The sequence below is a fragment of the Lepisosteus oculatus genome, chromosome 5, assembly GCF_040954835.1.
Source record: "Lepisosteus oculatus isolate fLepOcu1 chromosome 5, fLepOcu1.hap2, whole genome shotgun sequence".
Classification (NCBI taxonomy): Eukaryota; Metazoa; Chordata; class Actinopteri; order Semionotiformes; family Lepisosteidae; genus Lepisosteus; species Lepisosteus oculatus.
This window is the reverse complement of record NC_090700.1, coordinates 7,076,092-7,095,461: the sequence shown is the minus strand read 5'-3', so window position 1 is coordinate 7,095,461 and position 19,370 is coordinate 7,076,092. Positions and strand designations below refer to the sequence as shown.

General features: G+C 40.6%; 1 protein-coding gene across 4 annotated transcripts in view; it reads left to right on the top strand.

The window, feature by feature from the left end:
- LOC102691326 (BBX high mobility group box domain containing) overlaps positions 1-16,866 on the top strand; it is a 42,636-nt gene extending 25,770 nt beyond the window's left edge. For 3 of the 4 annotated variants that reach the window (XM_069189999.1, XM_069189997.1, XM_069189998.1), the window contains 12 exons: positions 308-385; positions 634-717; positions 4,258-4,335; positions 4,752-4,832; positions 5,086-5,163; positions 5,893-6,721; positions 7,084-7,222; positions 7,763-7,911; positions 8,087-8,176; positions 8,781-8,942; positions 9,994-10,198; positions 11,220-16,866. In XM_069189999.1, the coding sequence (XP_069046100.1) occupies positions 308-385; positions 634-717; positions 4,258-4,335; positions 4,752-4,832; positions 5,086-5,163; positions 5,893-6,721; positions 7,084-7,222; positions 7,763-7,911; positions 8,087-8,176; positions 8,781-8,942; positions 9,994-10,198; positions 11,220-11,307 (2,061 nt within the window). In that variant the 3' untranslated portion in view covers positions 11,308-16,866. The remainder of the gene's footprint in view (positions 1-307; positions 386-633; positions 718-4,257; positions 4,336-4,751; positions 4,833-5,085; positions 5,164-5,892; positions 6,722-7,083; positions 7,223-7,762; positions 7,912-8,086; positions 8,177-8,780; positions 8,943-9,993; positions 10,199-11,219) is intronic. The other variant, XM_069190000.1, reaches the window with a different exon arrangement.
- The last annotated feature ends 2,504 nt before the right edge of the window (positions 16,867-19,370 follow it).

The following is a 19,370-nucleotide window of genomic DNA, read 5'->3' as shown; positions in this document are numbered from 1 at the left end:
GTCTTATGGTGCTATTATTTTACGCTGTGCTTGTCAGCAAGCAATTGGAAACTAAAACTGTTCTGCTATAGTTCAGTAACCCAAGGAGCCTTTTTATAGACGACTATGCTCTTCTTTTTTTGTTTAACACAATATTGCATTAAATGCATTTGTTCTCTCGGGTAATCATATTACGCACTGTTTTGCCGGTATGTTGGCAAACACTCTATTTTCTTGAATAAATCAACACAAAAATGCAGATGTAAGTTTTGTACCATACTAAATGTTGCGTTAAATAGTCAGTTTTCTCATCCTTTCTTCATAACAGATCTCTTCCAACACGTCTTCAGTGACTCTAGACTCAGACAAGCAGTGTGGAAAGTCAGCATTGTTTCAGCTTGCTGAGGTAAGGAGTCCTTTGAGTAACATTCACACCGTGTACTTAAATGCTTGATTATGATACAGAAGAGCTCATTCAATGAATCAGTTTCACGTTCTAAATAGCTTTGCCTGATGCTTACGAAACGCCAGAGCTATGATACTCGGGAATAAGACTTGCAGGCTGGTGATTTAATGTACTGATGTCTCTCCACACTAAAGGCTTCACATTAATAATAAAGACTGATTGACCACTTTTTCTCTTCCCTTTTTAAGCAGATCTCATCAAGCACAACCCAGTCAGGAGCTGCAGAAGCTGCTAAAAACCCTGGGAAATCTGCCCTCTTCCAGCTTGCAGAGGTGAGGAAATCAGAAGCTCATAAGAGGAATGGAGTGTCTTGCTAGTATTCAAGAACTTTGCGCTTTTAAATCTTCAAATTCGTATGTTGTAATTTCTGAATGTATTAATTAAGGTGCTGTGCAACAAGTGCAGTGATGCTCTTGTACTTTGTTAGCCCTTCCAGCTATTTTTCAGATAATTCAATCTTGTCACTTTTCGTGGACTTTTTATGCTTGTTTAATTCAGTGTCTTGGTTTACTCTTTCAAGTTTAAATGGAAAAATTTACTCCAAGCCTCCACCAAAAAGTCAAAAATATTGTACTTGAAAAGCTCGTAAGAAAAAGTTATGAGGGCGTGAAGTGTCCAGAATCCAGTGGACTTGTTGCTATTGGCTTTACTCAACTTTCCACAAATGGCTCGGTTCTGGTCATTTGTTTCTTGTAGAAACTGCAATGTTTGTCTACTCCCCACAAAATGAAATCAAGAGAAAACAAAGATGCATAAAGTGCAACAGTTAAGCAATGGTACAGAGCTTTCTTCTAGTGTCATCGTTGTAGGAGCTTAATTTCAGGAAGAAAGGAAGGGGTCACTGTCACCAGCCAGGTGAAGAGTTTGTAAAGTGGCTCTTCATCAAGTCAGAACCCTGACAAGTGCTCTTTGAACAGATAAAAGCTGATGATTAGCTTGTGTTTAGCACAAGGGATGTCAGGTTTGCCAGTTTTCACAGTTAACATTTTTTATCATGTAAATTGTTCAAGCACAAGGTCCAATTTTATCTGAGAGGTGCTACTATGCTGCAGTCACAGGGAGTATTCTGAGGTCACACAAAAGTTGTGTTAAATCCCTTACTAGATATCATAGTTTGGCACAGCACTGTGATTTATTTTTAGTGGGGATGTAATAAAAGGAGATGCACCTACCTCACACAGACATGTTGGCTTCATATGTCGAAGACACAAAGCCCTGCTGGGTTGAAGTGCATTTCAAACCAAAAACAGGAGGTACTTCTTTGCCCAAAGGGTGGTGGGAGGGTGGAACAAGCTACCCAGCCATGTTGTGGAAGCCGATACCCTGGCATCTTTCAAGAAAAAACTCAAGGAACTACTACTGTAACTACCAGCAGGACTAGATGGCCAGAGTGGTCTCAGGCCGTTCTGTCATTTTTCTTGTGTTCGTATGTTATGACCTGTTCAGCTGTTCTAAAGTGGTCTAAAGTAGTGGTTCTCCAAATTCTGCCTTCAGTTTAAGGAAATCACATCTGGGGCAATGAAGGAAAGGTTTTCTTGAGCCGATTGTCTTATGATGCTGTGACGTAATGCTGTCCTTGTCAGCGGCAATAGAAAACGAAAACTCGGTGCTGCAGTTAGGTAACCCAAGCAGCCTCTTTCTTGGACAGTGGCCCTGTGATGGACTGGTGCTGTCAGCTCCTCTCCATGCCTTGTGCCACAAAGGAAGTCTTCCATTTATGCACTCTCGATTTCCACATTTTTGGTGATCAAAACCAAAAGGCTCTTAAAGAATATGTACTCCTTCTAAATGTATTATTTCTCACTTTAGCATGCTTTGTCACTGCCAGCGATGGGCAATTTAATGGGGTGTTAAAGACTTCATACGCTTGGGTGGCACACAGGCAGCTGTCTGACCCCTGTCTCAGTCTCCTTCCTGTCACTCGCTTCCTCTCACTCTTTCAAAACAAATCAAGAACATGGCTTATTGTATTAGACTGTCCCGTATGTTTATATCGCATACAATCTCAATTCAAATGTGAAACAAAGCTACTATATAAAAAGAAACTTGCAAGGTAATTTCAGCGTAAAGGACCAGTAAATACAACATCATTAGTTTAATTTAAAAAACCTCTAACAACATTTTCAACCTTAATATTGAATAAATAAAATAAATGAAACAGCCTACAATTAATAAGCTTCTGAATGCCTAAATAAGGAAAAATTATTTGTAATGACACTTACAAGATTTAAGAGTAAGAGAATAAAAAACCCAGATTATCAGATTATCGTTCACCATGCACTGCTAGCAGAGTCACCCCCTTCATGATCTGAATGAAATTAAGACATTATCAAACATTTAGTTTTAAGAATTACCTCTGGTAGAGCAAATATATAAACATTTGACATGAATAAAAATGTAAACTTGTTTTTATTTGGGAGTTCCCTCTGGAACACATCCCCCACCTGTTTATATGCATAAATCATAAATCGTTTTTATTTTCCTCATTTATGAGGTACGTAGCATCTTTCAGGAACGCGCCTGCCATGTACATCATGCATTTGTCAGGAACAGTTCTTTCCGGGCCCTATGCGCCTGGCTTTTAAGGTGGGGCGAGAGCTAAAACAGGTGCAGGTAATGGGGCAGAACAAGGAAGGGCTGGAGCGCCCTTAAGAGGGGGAGTAGCGACTGTGACAGTATCAACTGTCCCATGACTCTGTTAGGAGAAAACTTCAGCAAAAGAAATGATTTATCACGTTACATTTTCACATGGTGGCTTCGAAGTCAGTGTTCTTCTTTCCTAAACTGATTTCTCGTCTTCTTTTCATGGTCTTCATGTGAATCATGAGAAAATATTTAATGGTAGTGTAGTATGTGCCACCTAATCGTTTAAGAAGTCAAAGGGAGCATGGAATTGCTTACCAGTTAAGCTCCCTAAGGAGAATTGGAGGTGATTCCTGGCTCAGATGATCTCAGACAAAGTGACAGGCAAAATGGGTTTTGTTCCAGACGCTAAGGATCTTTAGAAGTAAATGGTTAATTGTATCACTTAATCATGTTAAGTGAACTTGTGCAAGGACACTTTGATAAATCTGGTGTTTTAGGATTAATATAATTGCTGTTCTTAGATTTACCCAGGTTAAGAATTACAATCAATTGGTCATCATCATACGTACTGTGGAAATGGGAGCATATAATTCATAATGAAGGATGAGACTCCTTCACTGAGCAGGAGGTGTGGAGAAGCTACAGTACTCTGCTACTTCAAGACCCAGTAACCCTGTCAGACACAGAGCTGGCCACCCAGGAGTGCTTAACCGGATGCGGACAACATACAGCTCAACAGTAATGATGAAAACAAGTTACAGCAACAACAGAATTAAGGGAAATAAGTGCATTTACGTGTGTCCTTATAGAGAGCAAAATAATCTGTAAATTATATCCAACCACTAGCAGAAGCCACCCATCCCAGCAAGGATCATGACTCACCCTGGAAACACAGGGCACAAAGTGGGGCTGCGCCCAGGACCAGACACTAAGCAACACACTGCAATAGAGGCAGATTGGAAACACCGAGAATCCTAGCAAGGTTGTGTTAGAAACCAGAGCACCCATAACCCAAACCCTAACCCAGACTCTACTCCAGACACTGCGCTACGCAATGGAAACCAGGAAAAATCTGAAAGGCCAAAACATGCTGTAATAGCCACTGTTGTTTCCATTTTCATTTTATGAGATCCTTGAAAATGCTACTTTATGCACTGTACTGTAGATATCGGCTGGCATTGCCGGTTTATCATTCTGTGGGTGATCAGCGTTCCGTGTTTCACCAGATTTCCTCTACGACACCCCAGACCACCGTGTCAGACACAGTGAAGAATGGAAAGTCCTTCCAGACTGAGCCGGCTGAGGTGGGATACTGACTCCTGTGTTCAAACATTTTCACAAGCAGAGAAATTCAGCAACATTTACGGAGAGTTTTAGCGCTGTAACCCCTTAGATAGAATGTTATTCTGTGCTTAATGTAAGCCGGAGCTCAGCTCAGTTTCAGACAGTTCCTGCTCCGGGACCCCCAAACACACCATTGGCTCCTCTCTGTGAGATGAAACATTTAACATTTACAGTTTCAAAGTACCTTAAAAATAGACTTGAAGTGAAAATAAATGAAACAGAACTTGGAACCTCGTCATTTGCAGCCAGTGTCTATTGTATCATACAACAGGCAAGTAAGAGTAGCAGTGGACGTCTCCAACATTTTGTTACATATGTACAGTAGAAAAAAAGATCTTTCGCCACCACATATTATATTTCTTTTCTCTGCCTGCAGATTTCTTCCAATACGTCCCAGGTTGGACTTACCGAGCCCATGAAACCTTGTGTGAAATCTCCACTGTTTCAGCTGGCCGAGGTGAAGTAATCTGAGCAGCCTGCCTCCAAAGAATGCCTGGCAACTCTACAATTTAGGTTTTTTAAATGTGTAGAACTTTGGCATTTCAGTGAGATGAAAGCTAATCAGGGTTTTTTGGAGATGACCCATATTTTATTTTATTGGTCATGTTTTGCTTGACTCATGGGAAGGAAACATTTAGTCTAGATTCAAGAGGACTGTCTTCACCTCCAACAATTAAACCTATCATTGACTCCTGGTTTCTTTAAAGCAGATATCTTCCAGTACATCTCAGTCCATTGTCCCAGAGGTGAAACAGTGTGGCCAGTCAGCGCTTTTCCAGCTTGCAGAGGTAAGCTGTTTTTGGACCGGAGGAGGTTATTAAGATTTATTTTCTAACACCAGGGGACCTTACCTGCAGAAAAATTGATCAAGGCAACAGCTAAGTCACATTAGAAGGCATTCAATGAAATATTAGACTATCTAGGAGGAGAGTTTAATATTTCCAGGTTGTTAAGTCCAGATTCCAGCTGGATAGATCATTTTAGTGCAAATCATAGATTTTTAAAGAAATTCAGAAATTGAAGTAATAGTAGTGTGAAAAGCATTGTTTTTGCCAAACTTTCCACTTTCCACTCTTGCCAAGAGTTTTTATTAGATGATCAATCTTGCCACCTGCTGGAAGGAAACAGTACTACCGGGTATCTTTTTCCTCATTGATTCTTATTCCTGCCATTTATTATGAATTCCTGATACTTATTATAAATATTATTAATCAGTCTATTACGTTAAAGTAAGACTTATATATATATACTTCCTTTTGCAAGTTTTAGTAAGTAAAACTCAATACTCTTGTCATTAATTAAGTACAGTACATAGGTATTCTTCAATCATCAGTATTTACATATTCAGTTTCACTTGCAACAGCACAAAACCTGTAGATTACCAGCAGGTAGATGTTTTACATGGAAAACTGTGGCAATAAAAGGGCTTTTGATAACATGTTTCTGTTATATTTATTGTATTATATGTGCTGCAAAGGTAATTGTTTTAAACTGACCAGCTTCTGCGTCTCCTTTAGATGTGCCTGGCATCGGAGGCAGGGAAAATCGAAGCTCTGACCCCATCGCCGATGGGCAACTCCATTCCAGATCCCTCTGCTCCAGCGGGCATCTCCCTGGGCAGCCGAGCAGGGATGGACACCACGTCACTAGGCCAGGAGACCCAGGCCGCCCCCGGCGTCGTTCTCCCCTCGTCCGCCTCTTCCTCGGCGTCCTCCTCTCCCGTCGACCCCAGCCCCCCGAGTCTCAGTCAGCCCAAAAAGGTGAAAAAGAAAAAGAAGAAAGACCGGGACGAGGCTCCGAAGGCTGACAAGGGTTCGCCGAAAAAGAGCTGCAAGAAGCGGCAGTCCTCCGAGTCCGACCTGGAGAGCGTCATCTACACGATAGAGGCTGTGGCGAAGGGGGACTGGGGGCCAGGGGAGAACACAGGCGAGACGCCCAAGAAAAAGTCTCGACCCCCACCCAGTGTGAAAGGAGACCCTGGGGAGGTCAGCTCACCAAAGAAGAAGTTGAAGGCCAAAGTGAAAAAGCCAGCCAAGGCGAAAGAGCCGGGATCTGTGGAGGACTCTAAGCCCCCAGAGCTGCCTGTGAACGGCCCCCCAGCCATCGAAACGGAGGCAGAGGAGGCAAAGGTGAAGACGGAGCCCCCCGCGGGCACAGCGGAGTCAGGACCCCAAGATCTCCCCCTGCTCCTCGTGAAAACGGAGGAGAAGGAGAAGGAGAAGGAGAGTAGCACAAGACCAGAGAGCTGTGGGTCGAGGAAGTCCGAGAGGGCCTGCAAAGGCGCTCTGTACAAGACTCTGGTCTCTGAAGGAATGCTGACTTCACTGCGAGCCAATGTGGATCGAGGTAGGGCATGTGATTATTATGATGATCACCGCTTCAGGTGGTCACTAAAAATCAAACTAATTCATTTATTACTTCTCAAGGTAGCGTTCATCAAATTCTTTAGCTTCAGTCTTAGGACAGTCTTTATTTAACAGGCTGACTCCATTCCAGAAGTATTCCCTCTACTAAATGTTGAAATTTACAATTCCAGGCTTAAAAAGGCGTCACATTTTTTCTGCAATGTACCGACCGGTTTTGCAGAGTGCAACTTAAGTTAATGTTTTGGAAAGCAGTAAGAATTTGGGTTAATTTTAGTTCCCGTGCAGGTCTGTATTGGTGGATGAGTAATGGAATGACTGTTCTTTCTGGGCTTTGATCTGCAGGTAAAAGAGGTTCGGGGCGAGGCAGTGTCTCTGATCACGAGGGTGGCTGGACCGATGACAGCTGGGCTTTCGCACAGTCAGGGACCAGCAACAACAAGAAGCTGAAAAAATCCAAATCTAAGGAGGAGTGTGTTGCTGGGTGAGCAGTTACATTGTATGGATTTCTTTTAGAGCCTTTTTGAAATATGCTATATTTGCTATATCTAGTTTGTGCTTTTAAGTAACCATTTAAGTCTTTCAGAATTTATTGTGTTCTTAGTGACCTTAATGCCGTCTTCATTCTGCTTTAGTTTTATTTGTAATGCTGAATCTTCTACTTTTTGGGCTAGCTTCTACAACGGTGTACTAACATCACGTTACCCTCTGTGTGCAAGAGTTTTTTTTGTTGAAGATCTTACATCTCAACTACAGAGAAGCATGCAAAAAACCTTTAACTTACTGGGTCTGTACATATACAGTACCAACAGTGTCATAACTGTGAGCAGGGACTTCACAAAACAGAACAATAATAATTTCTTTTCCACAGCTTCCTGTTAGCTGGGAGCTCTAGTTTAAACACAGGTCCAAGTCTCATCTTTTATTCAGCTGAAGACAACCCTTCATTTAGCATCTCCAGGCTCTTTTGTATATACATTCATCTAAGTATAGTAGGTGTAACTATTTTCCATTTTTCGTGCAGTTTGGGGAAGCTGGAAGAAGAGTTTGAAAAGAAATTCAACAGCCTTCCACAGTATAGTCCTCTGACATTTGACAGGAAGAACACCTGCACCACGAAGAAAAAGCGAAACAGTGGGAATGGGACAGTGGAGCAGCCCAAACCAAGCAAGGGTGAGCAAAGGTCATGGACGGAGAACACCCGTTCTCTGTGCTTTCAGTCCTGCAATGTGGAGTGTTACCGTTGTCACTTGTCTTAAGCCTAACAATTGCTCATTTCAGTTGAGAATGACATAGATCTCATGTAACACATCATGTTCTGTTCTTTTTTTTTCTGTTTTGATCTTAGGTTCATCCCCATCTCAGAAAAAGAATTTATTCCACAAGATTGTTAGCAAGTACAAGCACAAAAAGGAGAAACCCAATACATTGGATAAAGGTGAAATAGTTTGCTCACGTTGTGTTGCCGTTTTCTCGTCCTGTTAAAGTATCCGTTTAGTTTCCGATTGTTTGAGGAGTGTGTAGCCAGAGCAGAAGGAGGGTAAATTTGTAGATCGTGACCTGACTTTGTGGATTGTGTTAGTACCACAAACAATAAACGCCACTTCACAGGCCGCACAAGAGGGTAGTGATCATTTCACAGATCAGCCAGACCACAGAGAGGTGTTGTGATCTTGACAGGATGTAGTAAAGAGATCGCAGAGCCCATTTCATCTGTCACTGAAGTGGCTTATTTGTTTCAACTCATACTGCTAGATTCTCTCCATCCTTTTCTCCCCTTTTGACACTTGATAGTCTCTGTGCACCTTATGCATACCACAGAGATTTGTAGAGGATTAACAGTGCCTCACTTCTGAATCTGTTGAGTTTCAACATGGAATGGATATTTAGAGAAATAGATTAGGGTAGCAGTCTTTCTTTTTTTATTTTATGTTTTTAAAACCTCCACTGTGGTAGAAAAACAGAAATCAATAATATGCGGGCCTGGATTGTCTCCAGGCACGGTCCAGATCAAGCCCAGTGACCTGTGTCTTTATCTGTAGCCATAGCAATGCAAGACCCTGTCCAGAAGGCCAAGCTGCCTCAGTCCTCCAGCACAGCATCGCTGGAGGCCCTGCTGGTGGGCAGCCAGAAGAGAAAGGCGAGGAAGAGCAAGATAACGCACCTGGTGCGCAGCGCAGATGGCAGGGTGTCTCCTGCAGAGGGTGAGTGGCGGGCACCTCTGGGTGTCACTGGCTTATTCATCCACGAATTTCAGCAGGCTGCCCCTTGAAGGATCGGAGAGGTGCAACCACGCGGAAGGGTGTCCTGTTCCATGCAAATCCTAAAAATAGACGCGTACTGTATAAGTTCCAAATATTTCCAAATAAACTCCCTGTAAACTTTTAATAGATGATATGAAAGCCAACTGCATGCCAGTTTGCTTGAATGTCATCGATCCCAAAAATCCTCATATCCAGAAGAGGGTTTCCAGATAAGAGGATTTTTCGGATGGGTGAGATCGAAGCGATGACACCAAGCCTAAAGAAAGATGATTAGGACAACACCACAGTGCTAAAATAGTGAATTAAGTCAGGTAATACGATAAGGTAATGTTAATATAGTCAAACACAAAAATCCAAGGACAGATGGTGATAAAGCACAAACGGAAACACCATGGATTGAACCAGGAAACGTTGAGCAAGGGAGAAGAAAGTCAACTGGCTGAACTGGTGGGGGTGAGAGAAACAGGTGCGCGGGGATTTTGTTTTTTTATTTTAATGTTCTTTTTTTTGTTGTTTATTCATTTCTTTGGTTGACTTTTTTCCAGTTGCTTGAGGTTTCTGGAAGTGTGATTATTGAGTGTGAAGTTGCTTGAGGTTTCTGGCACTGTGATTATCAGATACGCGGGAGTTTACTGAAACTGTCAGCAGGGGTATTGGTCTGAAAGGCAGCACAGACAGAAAGCTCATGTGGAGACACTTTTTGATTGACATTTCTTAAAATGTTTGCTTTTCTTCAAATTACGTGCATTTCTTAAGTGTTGTACACCGTACAAAAACTGGTTTCTGTGAAACTTAAATACACACAGTCAACTGTGAAAGACGTTTAACTCGTTTCCCTCTGCCTTGTAATGCTTCCAATGTGGAAGGCAGCTACAGTAAAAGTGGACATCTGTCCGTTTTAGAAGAAAAGGGGCTAAACCTGCCATTAAAGAAGTAGAGAATTTCTTGTGGTGACCTGGTGTTAACTGTGGTGTTACCCTTCTGTTCGCAGAAGACAAAGCCAGAGACCTGGCACAGGACCAGGAGGAAAAGCCATTAACCCACGAGACTTTATGCAAAGATGAAGGGTGCTACACAGAACCCCAGGCACAAGACGCAAGCAGTATTACACAGGACAGGCCCAGTGTGTCCAATCTCCCAGCGTTCTTCAGTCTGGCTGCACTGGCTGAGGTGGCAGCCATGGAGAATGCACACAGGTAAACAGTCTTTCCTTCACTTATTTTAAAAGATAGTTGCCCATCAGAGTAGTTGAGTAAAGTACATCTGTATCATCACTAAGCATCATCATGTTTCATTTTAGTTTTCCATTTCAGTGAATCAATATTTGCTTTATCCTGGGAGTTTCTTCATACCTTCATACCAGTCAGAATAAAACATATGCAGTAACCTACTTTTAAGGTTGGTGACTCAAATAAAGCAATCACATACAGGAGTAAGCGGGATTCTCTGTGCTGAAGGATGCCTATAGTTTCACCACCCCACCAAGAACCGTTAAACAGAACCGTTAAACAGTTCTCTTATTTACTGCGGCATGTGTGCGGTCTTCCTCCAGTACACCAGTTGTTGGGGTGACCACATTTTCTTGAATAAGAGCCATGTTAAGGGAGTCTGCTGTACTGCCTCACTGAATGGAGCAGGCATGGCGTTCTAGTCCGATCAGGTGTACCATTCAGCTGTTGTCATAGACTTTAAATGTGAAATAAAGGACTCGCACAGCTTTCAGTGCACCAGGCTCCCCATGGAGGTGCACATTTTGTTTGTTGTAACTTATTCTGTTCATGATGGTCACTCCAGTATCTTACGTAAGAACGTATGAAAGATTACAATGGAGTGGAGGCTCTTTGGCCACTTTTCTGACATTAAACTTCACATAGGCAATATATGTTCTTGCTGTTTCTTGACTTTTAATGAGACAGGAATTTTGTGTACTGTAAAGGGCATACACAACCCCGGTTTCATTTTACGTTAACAGTTTAAAATACTTGAAAGATAAAGTGCATTTAATGTCATTGCTTGACCTCACTGCATAGTCTTTGTAGCATCTTAATAGCTAATCCAAATGTGTGCTACTAGATTCCTATGATAGCTAGTTTAATAACACAGATACTGCACTAATGTTTGTGTTAGTAGGAATGCCAGGAAACAGGTGTTTCTCTTAAGGGCACCACAGCTCACGTCATGCCCTGCAGGGTGATTTTGTGTCCTCTCTCGTTGCAGAAGCCAGCACCCTGTAACCATGCCTCATGAGGGACAGTCAAATGAAATGGCCCAGACTCCTGTACTCATCTCCTGCGCTGACCAGTGAAGGCATGCAGTTTTTAACAAACACACTGTGCTTTTGTTACCTAACCTCCTAGCCATGTCCTGAAGACGGAAGGTTGCAGTAGGAAGTTGTCCTGAGTACATGAGGTTCGGCTCTGCTCTGGGGGAGGGGAGCCCATTGGACATTTTGGGTAGGGGACGGGGGCGGCTCCCCAAAGAAGCCAATTGTCAGCAAGGACTGGAGCCGAGCTGGTCCCAGAGCTGGGCTTTTCCACTGGGTGGCTGTGACGGGTTAGCAGATAATGTGCGAGAGAAGGCTGCCTTTTTAAGGTCAAGTTTTGAAAACAAAAAGTGCATTTAAAAAAATAGAAATTCTACACGCAGTGTATTTTTCCACATTTTTTTTATTCAGCGTTGCCTGCTTACTAGGGTTACCTGTTCTTGACTCTGCTAACCAGATACTGTAAACTCAGTGCCGAAACAGAGAGAGCTCAACTGTGGCGTCCCGTCATGCGACTGAAGGAAACCTAGTAGCTTCCTGAAAACCTTCCTCTTTTTAAACTAGCGATCACAGTAATGCACAGATTTGTCTTCTAGCACACTGATTGCCTTTGTATCCTTAACTCTGACCACATGACCACCTGTCTGTCCTAATATCTAATGCTGCAAGCAGGGGGTCAGTCTGTGGACTATAGAGTGTGGTGTACAGTAGACTCCTCTTAAAACGAATTGGTATGATTTATAGAAAAGAGTTATTGGAGCAATTGGAAAAGGTTCACCTGAGATACTTATGAAGAATTAATTTTACAGCTTATTTCAGTGGTTATTTTGTGCCGTCAGTAACATGAAATGTCAGGCGACAAAACAAAGGCTGAAAAGCTAAGACAGTATATGAATTTCTTAAAGAAAAATATGTGTGTATGAAGTGATTCAGAAATAAAAGGCTCTCAAATTCTGTATGAAGATTCAGTTGTAGGATTGAAGTTTCCCTTCAGCTGACCAACTGAAATGTGTTGTATTGCACATAAAAAGTCCCTTTGAGAAGACAAAAGGGGAAATTCTCTCCATTTTCAGCAGGAACTGATGTCACGTTTTTTATAAGGCATTTGACTTCAAGGAACTTGCCAAATTTTCTGGGATGTTCTGAAGTTATGCTGAAAGAGGAAAGAAGCTGGAATAGCTTCTATATCTCTCACCCATTTTTATCACATCAAGTTTCACATCCTAGTTTAGATATGGATTGGGGCTTCTACACTCTCCGATAAACTGAAGTGCACATAATGAAAATCCGAAAATATCCAAATTGTTGGGGGTGAACACGTTTTAAGTTTCAAGTGAAGGGAGTCTGCTGTACTGCCTCACTGAATGGAGCAAGCATGGCGTTCTAGTCCGATCAGGTGTACCATTCAGCTGTTGTCATAGACTTTAAATGTGAAATAAAGGACTCACACAGCTTTCAGTGCACCAGGCTCCCCATGGAGGTGCACATTTTGTTTGTTGTAACTTATTCTGTTCATGATGGTCACTCCAGTATCTTACGTAAGAACGTATGAAAGATTACAATGGAGTGGAGGCTCTTTGGCCACTTTTCTGATATTAAACTTCACATAGGCAATATACGTTCTTGCTGTTATTTCTTGACTTTTAATGAGACAGGAATTTTGTATAAAAAGCATACACAAAGCCTGTTTCTTCTTAAATGAACAGTTTAAAGTACTTGAAAGATAAAATGCATTTTATGTCAATGCTTGACCTTACTGCACAGTCTTTGTAGCATCTAAATAGCTAATCCAAATGTGTGCTACTAGTTTCCTATGATAGCTAGTTTAATAACACAGACACTGCACTAATTTTTAGCTAGAAAAAGCTTAGTTTTCTACTTTTATTTAATAGGATTCGTACTGATCAATTCTTCCTTTTGTGTTCCTTTTTTAATTTTTAAACCCTGTTTTTCTCCGAAGGACATATTCAGTCCATTAATATTTGTGAAAATTACTGTCAGCATCAGAAGCATTTTTGAAAGAAAAAACATTAATTGCTTTGTTATGGGTTATTTGTTCATTTTAATTTAACTTGAGGCATTCATTCCTTTTTCAAATAGCCTGTTACAGCTGTAATCCCACTGTGTGTTGTGTAAACAATCTTGCCATTCCTGTTGTACAGTATATTTTTTGTTGGGTACATGTGCCATGAATGAAGGCAGATTTTAGAAAGGTGTTTCTCAGTAATCCAACATAGTCTCATTCTTTTTAATGTTGTTTGAAGGGGCATGCTCCAACTCCCAGGTCCCCAACTCCTGCTGAGACCTGTGTCTTCATACGTTTTGTTCCAACCTTAGTAGTCGACTAAGACAACCTGATTATTTTCTTTGCTGATCATGCATAGGATTATTAATATGGAATTTTACAGTTGATTTTTCAGAACATTCACTTCATTAAAGCTTGATTTACATAGAAAAAACATCTAGAAGTATTACTTATGCAGAAACTCTAGGATCTCTAGATGTTGGAGTTGGAGACCCCAGTACAATCTGGGGGCATATACTACATCTGTAGCTGACTGCCTCTTAGGAAACCTCAGAAAAGCAGTAGCCTTTTGTCATTGTTTCACCATTGTAGAGGTTGGCCCAGTTAAAGCCTCCAGAAAAACCCTTGAATGTATTAACTCCTACTTTTTTAACCACGGAAACATTAAGTTTTACTTTAGGTTCAGTCAGAGCTGCAATTATACAAGATGATTTGTGATGTATAGAGGTTTTGTGCAGCCTGTTTCCTAACACGAATTTCCCTCTTTTAACCTAGAGATCTGATCCTTCACAAGAGTTTGCTTTTTTTTTAGCTTCAAATGAGCATATCTCTGCTTTTTTGTGTTTGGGGTTTGGGTAACGATGCTTCAGACCTACTGGTCTGGTTATGTCATCCCAGTAAATATTATTCACTCTCTGAACCACTAAGATACAGAAAGAACTGGGTACGTTAAGCCTGGGGGACCTGTGGCACAAAGTTACCTAGTTTGTTGGAACTGAAGTAGAGGAACTCCTGTAGATCTGCCCTTGTTAATGGTGCAGTGCTACTATATCTTGTTTATTGAAACAAGGAAATTTATATAATCCTTTTATTTTGGATCATGTATTCACTTCTACTTGTCTTTTTAATTCCTTGTAAGGTTTTTTTGTGGTACTTTTTTTTTCCCCAAGCAATGTGTGGAAATGCTTTGTATTTTCTTTCATTTTTTCTTTTTTGACATTATTTTTTTCTTCCTAACCTCAGAGGTCTCTCTTTGAGGGCCGGTTTACTGGATTAAGACTGTTGTCAAAATGCTCATAGACAAAGGCAAAAACAAAAAATGATGTATCTTTGCTTAATTGTTAAGCAGATAAGCACTGAGAAAAACTGCACGCTTCTAGTTCAATAGTTACTGTTTCACCTCTTTCAGGATTATATATTCATAAAGCTACTGCTTCTCCCTTTCTGGGCAATGTCTGCTGAGTATTTACATAGTATACGCATTTTTGAAAGACAAGTTTTGATACAGTATATGTACCATCCTCTTTTTTTCTTATTTTAAAATTCGGAAGAGATACGTTATTTCCCTAAACCCGGATTAAGATCATCTTGTTTGATCTAAAATGAATTCATCTTCTTTCCCGCAGTGCGGTAAAACAAAAGTTGTAAATGCTTTTCATTGGACTGTTTTTGGACTGTAGAACCACAGTTCCGATGTGAAAAAGGCACTTACTGTTCACTCTAGACTGGGTCGGCAAAGTACAGTATCCTTAATTCCCTGATTCCGAACTAGACAATGCCATTTAACTTGTATCAGGGAGACTTGCTTTGAATATGAAAAGTCCAATGAATTTGGAAAGAAATGGATCAAGAGCTTCACGATTAAGAACATACGTTTAAAACAAAGTGCCGTGAAGGGTTTTTAGACGTCTTGTGTGTTAGAAGCCCTCTATGTGATGAATATGCACAAATGCTTAAAACATTCTTTAGGATATGGCACCTGATCCAGGATTTGCACAGAAGGGCCGTTTGAGCTAATTCCCCTTCGGCAAAGCACATGAATGAACAATCAGTCATTTCTCATAAATAAGCACAGAATGCCGCAGAGCTGATTGCGTTTAGAGATGTTGATGTACATACACTGTACAGTAACAATAGCGGGATGGTAACAAAACACACTTTTTAGCAGACATTTGCCAAAGAAAAGGGGACGGTCTATTTAAAAAGGATAGATTAGCAGTTGCACTGAACTTTGTAGGGGCATTTATACTTTCAGGTAACCGATGTCTTATATCAGCACAACTCGTTTCGGACCGGTATTTCTGGTGGTGTTCTGTGACTTAATCTTGTAGTGGGAATGGTAAAGAAAAACACTTGACACCTTTTCAATGCCTCTTGTAAAAAGACAATATTTGCACCTTAAAATCCTAAACCAAAATATCTTCTCACATTCTTCAAAGCATGTTTCTCCCCGCCCCCCACTTCCCCTTCGCCCTCGTTGTTGATCATCATGCTCGCGACAGCCTTTGCCCTTCTTCAAGTCCTCTCCGAGAGACGCCCGCGTCCGCTGATTGTCTTTTATTTTGTGTATGTAAATATGAATGAAAGTATTTTAGGCAAGTTGTGTCGATTAACCAATGATTTGCAAAGTCTGGCATGAAGTTGGTTATAAAGAAAAAAAAGAGTATATATATATGAAAAACCGCCTGTTCCACATATTTTTCATCCCACCATAGAATATCATCCTTCACGTTTTCTAAATAGAAGATGCCTATATAAATTTAGAGGTCCTATATTAATTAAACTATTATTGATAATATCCTTTTGTGCTAGTACTGTCTCTTGAATGTAATGGATTTTGTACCTGTATTTTTCTATTTATGACTCAATCTTGACTTTCCAACATGTGATGGATTCTTAAGGAGGATTTTTAGGCCATTTACACAAGTGACTAGTTTGTTACAACCTGTTGGTAATTTACATGAGAAATGCTGTACCGATTACTATGTGGAATTTGCGCATCAACATGGTTTCTGTGTGTGTAATTGTCAATGAATGAAATTAAAGAGTTTTATTTCTGATCAAGGCCTCCAAACCAGGTAACACCATGATATTAAGGAAGGAAACAATGACCTCCCTCCACTTGATAGACATGCGTACAACTGCAGAAAATGCCAAAACCCTCTGTAATTCTGTTTGAATATTTTTGAATCTTTTGTTTCTTCAGATAGTCTTAAAACCTGTATATGCACCCAGAAAGTTTATAATCTACCTTAAACTTGTCAGGAATGTATGTCAGTGAGTTTCAGGGAGGTTCTGCAGATCTATGATGTATCCTCTTCAAAAGTGTGTACAATGTGTGCTTGATATAATTTATGTCAAAAGTACTGTATCATGATGTATATGGATCTGATTGTTACAGCCCATTTGGTAACTCAGCCTTGCCTTACTGACACCCTGATTAGAAAGGGATTCCTTAGCCATGCACTCCAGCCCATTTTAATGAATTGTCTGTCATAACACTGTCTGCTGATATAACACTGTCTGCCGATGCAACTATTATCTCTTGAACACCTATTAAAATAACCTATATTATATCTGCTGCTTTTAAATTTACTTCTTCTGAAATGTACTGTAGATGCACACTTTCTTCTCGGATCAAGATGTTTTGATACATGTTGCCTAGCAGTGCTTGTTTCAACTTTCCTGGAATTGTTTTGTCGAAGGTTGATTCTTAAAATTCCTGTTTCCCTTTGCTTTGTAAGGACGATAATGAGCATAGAAATAAAAAACTGAAACCCAACTGCACCCAACTCCCCTCTTCCACATTTTAGCCCACAGTGTGGGAAAAACAAGAAATGAACGTCTTTGAAATATTGCCAAGGGTTTGCACCCAAATCGGTTTAAAGTGGAATGACAGTACCAAGAGACTGAGAGACAAATTCCCGGAAGGTTTCTGTGCTGGCGCTTTAGGCTGCTGACTTTACAAGGCTTAAACACAATGACCATGATGCAGTTATTTCACATTTGAGATATTTAGTCACAGTCATGTGTTTAAAACCAAACAAATATGTTTGTCTGGTTTGGCACGGGATTTTTCAAAAAGCCCCACAGACGATGCCTGTTGTGTGAAAGTGTTTTTTTATATCCAAAGGAAAAGAAAATCAGACTTGAAATTGATGGAAGGGGGGTTCTTTATTTAATTACATTATTATCTCTTGAATGCCGCTGTTTCTCCAAATTCAAACTTCTAAGTTTTCTGTTTGTGTCTAAGAGTCCTCAAAGAATGACATTGGAGTGATCACTGAATATTTCTTAAGAAATGTGTTGGTACAGGGTCCTTTACAGGTAGCAACAGATCTTTTCATGTTTGAGCATGTATTTAGCTTGCACAAATCTCTACCCAAAAAATACCATATGGTTTCCAAAGAGCTAATCTGGGTCCACAGACAGCTATAATCTTGCTCTTGGTATTTTGGCTGTAGTTCTAAGTAGACAGCTGTACCATGTGCACATATTTGGCACAGTGTGTGGTGATCCTCTGGATGCTCAAATGTCCCGGTAATGCAAGATACTGTAGTACAGTAAGGATCTGACTGCTGATGAGCTTGGCAGAATTTCTTATGGTTTGTAGCAGGGATATCATTGTAGTTGGTATACTGATGGCATTCCAGCTAGCTTAGGAGTGGTACCTGTGGATCATGAGTCTATGTATCCCCCATCACACACAAAGGCATAACAACATAGATCTATTGTGATTGCTTAATTTCCAGCCTCAGGGCTACTTGAAGAATACATTCCTAAGACAAAAGAATTCCAATTTTCCCTTTCTTAATATGTTTTCTGTTCATGGCTGATGAATGATGCACTTCAGACTATTTCGTTGTGTTCAAATTAATGGCTTACAGTACAAAGGACATGGAGGTTGTTTCTAAAATAAGATTTTTCAATGTGACCTCTTTACACCTAGAGTGAGGAGACAACTCTTGAAACCTAATTCCTGCTCCCTCGTTTTTTATCTAGATTTCAAAGTACCCCGTATTTTAAGATTAAGGTTATGCTTTACTTTATATAATTAAACATGGCCTATTTTAACATCATGAAATATTTTCTGTTTGCAGTGGATTGGACCTAAGTCAAGTGTATTTAAGCCTGTTCGTTAATTCTAGGTAATATTTAACAATTGAGTGCTGTGCTTCCTAACAGTTTGATGATTCTACAGTATTTTAGATACGTCACCAAGACAACCACCTCCTCACCTTCCCATCACTGAAGGAACACAGATTTACTACAGCAAACACCAACATGTCTATACTGTCGCCATTGAAAACTGAGCTAAAACTCAAAGGTTGTGTATTTCAGTCTGCACATTACTTAGTGCTGGCTTGCCTCACCTGTGTAAGACTTGAACCCAGCTACTCATACCAAGAACTTACTTAAAACTAGTCCTCATATGGACCAATATCATGCTGCTGTGCAGAAAGATGTGTTAACCGTGAACACAATCACCCCGTTTCTGTATGGAAATACAGTAATGTGTTCAACGGCGCTTAGCCAGTGTAGTTCTACAAACATGCACATAAACACACTTAGACAAAAAGGTCTCCCATTCCCTGGGATTGTCTGGAATTTTAGAACTACTGCACGAGTCACTGTTTTATTATTTCAGGAGACTTTGAAAGCCAAACTGGATTTTGAACGCTTGTAAGTTCTGTCATCACCCTCAACTAGCAATACTACTACAAGGCCAAACTCATACAGTAGCTACTCATATCTGCTGAGATTACCTGGCACTTTAATAATTTTGGTGTCTTTGTTTAGTTTGTAGATAGACAAAAGCTGGGAACATAAATACTGCATAAAAACTGATCTGATAAGAGCAGAGGCAAGGGGAAGCAGAGGCCTTTAACTAAAGTGGTGCTCCACTGTAGGACAGCCTTGTGAACCACACTTGAGACTGGGATTAACAGGAAACAGTGAGCGGATCTTGTAGCTCAAGCAGATTAGTTGTCAAGATGGGGAAAGATGGCATGTGTATATACTGTACTGGATTTGGGAGCCCTTTCACAATCTTGTCAACAAGTGAACAGTGCATTGGAAA